This window comes from Nicotiana tomentosiformis, chromosome 3, assembly GCF_000390325.3.
Source record: "Nicotiana tomentosiformis chromosome 3, ASM39032v3, whole genome shotgun sequence".
In the NCBI taxonomy this organism is placed as follows: domain Eukaryota; kingdom Viridiplantae; phylum Streptophyta; class Magnoliopsida; order Solanales; family Solanaceae; genus Nicotiana; species Nicotiana tomentosiformis.
Window position 1 is genome coordinate 132,677,883 of NC_090814.1, and position 5,820 is coordinate 132,683,702.

The 5,820-nt window shown below is 36.0% G+C and overlaps 1 protein-coding gene across 1 annotated transcript; it reads left to right on the forward strand.

The window, feature by feature from the left end:
* The first annotated feature begins 850 nt into the window (after positions 1-850).
* On the forward strand, positions 851-5,588 carry LOC104111530 (uncharacterized). The gene is made up of 9 exons (XM_009621242.4): positions 851-1,082; positions 2,065-2,234; positions 2,910-3,091; positions 3,183-3,467; positions 3,559-3,617; positions 3,705-3,741; positions 3,831-3,902; positions 4,307-4,622; positions 4,917-5,588. Exons 1-9 carry the CDS (start codon positions 977-979, stop codon positions 5,295-5,297), a joined length of 1,608 nt encoding a protein of 535 aa, XP_009619537.1. The 5' UTR covers positions 851-976; the 3' UTR covers positions 5,298-5,588.
* Positions 5,589-5,820: the final 232 nt, after the last annotated feature.

Here is a 5,820-nt window from a genome sequence, read left to right on the forward strand (position 1 = left end):
AAATGGGTAAATTTTTTTGGTCGTCGACTTCAAGTTCGAAGAACCTGTTCATATCTCTTTCCATTTGGTAAAAACTATCCCATTATAGCCGAATAAAAATAAGTTAACTTTCAATACGAACATGCCATAACTTATCAATGTAGGATTAAATAATTAATCATTAATAAGGCCAAAATGAAGGTCATTAATATGGATGCATTGAAGTTAACCAAAAAATGATAACGACAGCAATAAAGTTTGAGATTGTGCAATAGCTAACTAGCCGTTATCTGGACAATGAACAGTCAACAGAGTAAGTCCTTAACATAAGATGTCCATATACTGATTACATAAATATCTTGAGTTTTATCAATCAACAATTTAAAAGAAAAATGACATTATTTTATCCATTTTACTATAGACCTTTGAAAAGTTCCTCATGCACATAACATTTGGTTCAAGGCTAGTATAGAGTTGTATTAGTAAAGTAGATTTTAAAAACAGAAACCAATCATATGTATAATATAGAGTTTTTGTAGCATAGTGGCCAACGTAGATCGTAGGAGAATGAGAATTATGAAATCTCGAGTTTAATAACATAAGTAAAAAAATATTCTCATATATTTGAATTTTGGTGAATAGAATGTGCAGCCATGCTAGTAAAAAATTATAATACAGACCTTTTTTATGTTAGATTTGTTTTTTTTTTAAACTGGCGATGCACTATAAACCGTGTATAGAGTATTATATAACAATAACAACTGTCGTGAAAACCAACCAAAATACGGAATGGAAGAAGTCCACCACCAGCTTCTCACACGTCTTTCCACTATTGTTTTTAGTATAAATGTTATCCTGACTAGGTAAATGATTACCTTTTCGGCTTCCTTTAAAAGGACCACATTCTTGTAATACTGGATAGCCGTTTATCACAAGAAAAAACTCAAAACAATTCTCTCCAAAGTTGAAAACTTGTGCCTCAGAAATTAAGACAGTCATGTCACACACAAAACTGAACCAAGTTCCTCTTATGGTTGCACTTTGCTTTCTCTTAGTATCTACACTCTCGTTTTCTTTTGTTAATGGGACTTCTCTGGTTGACGGTAAGCCATTGTTTTTCCTCAAAGTTGTAATCTTTTACTAAATGGGGTTGCTAATTACCTAGGATTATTCTTGTTTTTTCCTCAAAGTTGTATTCTTTTACTAAATGGTGTCGCTAATTACCTAGAAGTATTCTTGTTTTTCCTCAAACTTGTAATCTTTTACTAAATGGGGTTGCTAAGTACCTTAGGATTATTCTTGTTTTTTTCCTCATAGTTGTAATCTTTTACTAAACGGGGGTCGCTAATTACCTAGGATTATTTTTGTTATCCCTCTAAGTTGTATTCTTTTACTAAATGGGGTTGCTAATTACCTAGAATTCTTCTTGTTTTTTCCTCAAAGTTGTATTCTTTTACTAAATGGGGTCGCTAATTACCTAGAAGTATTCTTGTTTTTCCTTAAACTTATAATCTTTTACTAAATGGGGTTGCTAAGTACCTTAGGGTTATTCTTGTTTTTTCCTCAAAGTTGTATTCTTTTACTAAACGGGGGTCGCTAATTACCTAGGGTTATTTTTGTTATCCCTCAAAGTTGTATTCTTTTACTAAATGGGGTTGCTAATTACCTAGAATTCTTCTTGTTTTTTCCTCAGAGTTGTATTCTTTTACTAAATGGGGTTGCTAATTAACTAGAATTCTTCTTGTTTTTTCCTCAAAGTTGTATTCTTTTACTAAATGGGGTCGCTAATTACCTAGAAGTATTCTTGTTTTTCCTCAAACTTATAATCTTTTACTAAATGGGGTTGCTAAGTACCTTAGGATTATTCTTGTTTTTTCCTCAAAGATGTATTCTTTTACTAAACGGGGGTCGCTAATTACCTAGGATTATTTTTGTTATCCCTCAAAGTTGTATTCTTTTACTAAATGGGGTTGCTAATTACCTAGAATTCTTCTTGTTTTTTCCTCAAAGTTGTAATCTTTTTACTAAATGGGGGCCGCTTACATAGGATTATTCTGATTTTCCTTCCCTGTTTGTTGTGTGTAGGTGTAGTCAGTGAGCCAATTTATGGAAGTAAAAGGTTTCTGGCAGAAAGCAATGGTACTGGAAATTCATCTTTAGTATTGGCTGCTGAAAGAACACATAGAAGAGATCCACTTGAAGATCGGAGTTACTATACTGGTGGATGGAACATCAGTAACAGTCATTATTGGGCTGTAAGTTCTCTTTTTAGCCCTTAATCCCATTTATACTGTTCCTTTTTCTGTTGGAAATTTGGTTATTATTTCGTTTTAAAATCTTCATATTTAATTTTTGTTATGGTTCTTTTTAACATTGCTTTTGGTGTTTTAGTGATTGTTATATGCATTACCAATTAAAACGTGATTGTGTATTTTTGGGTGGGTGAAGAGTTCTGATAAGAAATGAATGAGAGAGAGAGAGAGAGAGAGAGAGAGAGAGAGAGAGAGAGAGAGAGTAGTGCCAATAATTCTTAGTTATAACATCCTTGTACCGTGTCACATTGGTTTTACTCTAAACTCTTCAGAGACTGGTATATTCCAACTTCTTGGCTTTATACCCATAGCTGGCTTTTAATAGGAGTTCTCTTTACTTTTTTACTTCTGGAAATGGATTTCACTTAAGATGAATTTCTAGTTGTAAACGCCATAAGGATTTTCACTTTCTTAGATTTGTTGTCAGCTTCTATCTGATTGTTAACTTCACTCAAACAAAATGTGTAGAATTTCTCAGGATGGTCTCTCTCATGTGTTTTCTGGTCTTCTTAGCATATATATGCCAATATGCCTCGTTTTCAGTCATCTCTTCATTCTTTTCAGCTTATATGATTGACGACGTAGTGACTATCTGATAAAAATCTTTTCTTGACACAGTCAGTTTCTTATACTGGTGCCCCTCTTTTCATCATTGCTTTATTCTGGTTTGTGGCATGTGCCATTTGCCTGCTCCTAGTTTGTGTCTGTTGTTGTTGCTGCCGGAGAGGACGTTATGGTTACTCTCGAACTGCTTATGCACTTTCACTTATTTTTCTCACGGCATTCACCATCGCTGCAATGTAATCACTCTATCTCTATCATCTCTTTTTCATTACAAAAAGATTAATTGTATATGCCTTTATCACTTATGTCTGCCTTGGTACCTCACAGAGTTGGTGCTGCTGTTCTGTATACTGGACAAGGGAAATTTCATGACGGTACAAAACATACATTGGATTATGTTGTGCAACAAGCAGGAGAAACGGTTGACAGTTTAAGGAATGTGTCAAACATTCTGGCTGTTGCCAAGCACACTGGAGTTAATCAAATCTTTCTACCTCAAGATGTTCAAAACAACATTGACAGGGTTGACACCAAGATTAGCTCGGCCGCTGAAACTCTTGAAACAGAAACTGAGAAGAACAAGAAGGATATCATGATGATCTTAGACTTGGTGTAAGCACTTCTTGGCTAATTCATTTAAGTCCTGTGAACTATATTGAACTTTGTGATGTCTCACTCATTGCCTTCTTGGTATGTACTGCAGGAGGCGAGTTCTCATCATTGTTGCCGCTGTAATGCTTGGTTTAGCTGCACTTGGTTTCTGTAAGTTTTCTGGTCTTTCAAAGTTAATAGTTGTACACATTGACTGGTACTGATCTTTCCTCACGCTTGTTTGAAAATCTGCTGCAGTGTTCTCTATACTTGGCCTGCAGGTTCTCGTATACATGTAGGTCTTATTACTGGAACAGATACTTCTCTTGATAACAAGGAACCTATTATCTTTTTGGAAGTCTAAGGGAATGTTGTTGTTTGCAGCCTAGTCATTGTAGGCTGGATACTCGTTGCAGTCACCTTTATCTTATGTGGTGCATTTCTTGTTCTTCACAAGTAAGTTCTATCAAATTGTCCTGTTATATCTGTCTTATCCGGGCTTCAACAAAATAAAAGATAGAAAAGACAAATTGAAAGAGGAAAACTATACATCTTTTACGCATTAATAAATCAATACGGCTGCTGTGCTGCCTCTACTAGATATTAACTTTATGTTCTGAAGCTCCTTACTTGTGTATAGTCCTGTCTTTAACATATACGGATTTTTTAGAAACAAATCTTTTCTTTCAATATTGGAACATAGATCTTTAAAACTCTATCACGAAAATGCATTCTTCTGTTCTTTCTGGTTCATAATTCTTCAACGTACAAACTGATTTTTCTTTAATACCGTGAGCTTCTTTTTTTGCTTGCTCAGTTATATACTTCAAAATTTCTGACAATTGTTTTGTCGATTTAAGTGCAACGGGGGACACATGTGTGGCCATGAATGATTGGGCAAAAAACCCAACAGCTCATACGTCACTTGATGATATAATCCCTTGTGTGGACACTGCTACTGCCCAAGAAACATTGTCTCAGAGCAAAGAGGTCACCTACCAATTGGTTGGAGTGGCTAACAGGATCATCACCAACGTTTCAAACATTGATCCGCCTTCAGGTGTCGGTTACAACCAATCTGGTCCATTGGTCCCTAACCTCTGTAATCCATTTAATTCGGACAAGACAGACCGGAAATGTGCAAGTGGTGAGGTGGAACTTAGCAATGCTACACAGGTATATGAACAATTTTTCACTAAACTATGAAGATAAATGCTCAAAGAGAACTTTTTGAGAAGTTTCTCGTTTACTAGGTGGCGCTTATGGTGTGTTAAAAATGACATAAAATAAGTTCTTTTCGATTATGTCAGACACCATGTCCATGTTTCAGAAACCTAATATTACAGCTCGAATTAAGGAATTAGCCTTAATTGGGATTCCATTTCCTATGGATTATTTGCTTCTTTTTCTGCTGCTTGCGCAGAATGGTAGGAGAAACAGCTTCAGTAACTTCCAATTCTATTAATGCAGGTTTGGAGGAATTATGTCTGCCAAGTTTCAGCAAGTAATGTGTGCTCCACCGTGGGCCGTCTGACCCCTGATATGTACAACCAAATGACTGCTGTAGTTAACGTTAGCAACGGCCTGTATCATTCTGGGCCTTTCCTTAGCGAATTACTTGACTGCACTTTCCTTCGAGACACTGTCAGTGTCATTCATGATGAACATTGTCCTGATTTGACACGATATAGTAAGTGGGTCTACATTGGTTTAGCTCTAGTCTCAGCTGCAGTAATGCTGTCACTCATTTGTTGGGTACTATATGCAAGAGAGAGGCGTCACCGCAAGTATACCAAACTCGTTGATGCTACATCTGGTCAAGAATCTTACGCAGGGAAAAGCCAAGGGTGATTTTTCAGTTAGTTGGACCTTGACGTTCTTTTATTTTCCTATGTATATAGTATGGCTAATACCAGATTATATATGCAGTGTTGCATGCTTTTAAGTACGACATTAGAATACGTAAAGTCTCTTTCATGTTTGTCTATGACAAGTCGATTAGGGGACTTGTAGGGATTGCTAGAAGTTGTTCATACACAATTGATTGATACTAGGACTGATGCAGATTGTTGTGTGTATACAGATATGGACATCAAATTTTGTGCTTACATAACGCCCCTCACGTTTATGTTTATTGATTCATTATATGGATGGTTTTATTGCTTTAATTTCTTGTGACCAAACACTGGTGTTGGCCTTACAATCGAGGTATATATTAATTACTGATACGTCGGCAGGATGGAAGAGATTACCCTAGAGTGAATCATTTTGAAATTTAGAGCATTTTCAAGCCTGAGCAGCTAGTTAGTTACCAGCTATGTTATGCGAACTGTCCAAAATAACGTCGCACCCGTGTCGGATTCTCTAAAAATAG

Excerpts from the sequence above, each read along its gene's own strand:
- LOC104111530 (XM_009621242.4), top strand. The coding sequence starts at position 977 with ATGTCACACACAAAACTGAACCAAGTTCCTCTTATGGTTGCACTTTGC. Across the intron at positions 3,468-3,558 it reads ATGATGATCTTAGACTTGGT|GAGGCGAGTTCTCATCATTG; the intron begins GTAAGCACTTCT and ends TATGTACTGCAG. Across the intron at positions 3,903-4,306 it reads GCATTTCTTGTTCTTCACAA|TGCAACGGGGGACACATGTG; the intron begins GTAAGTTCTATC and ends TGTCGATTTAAG.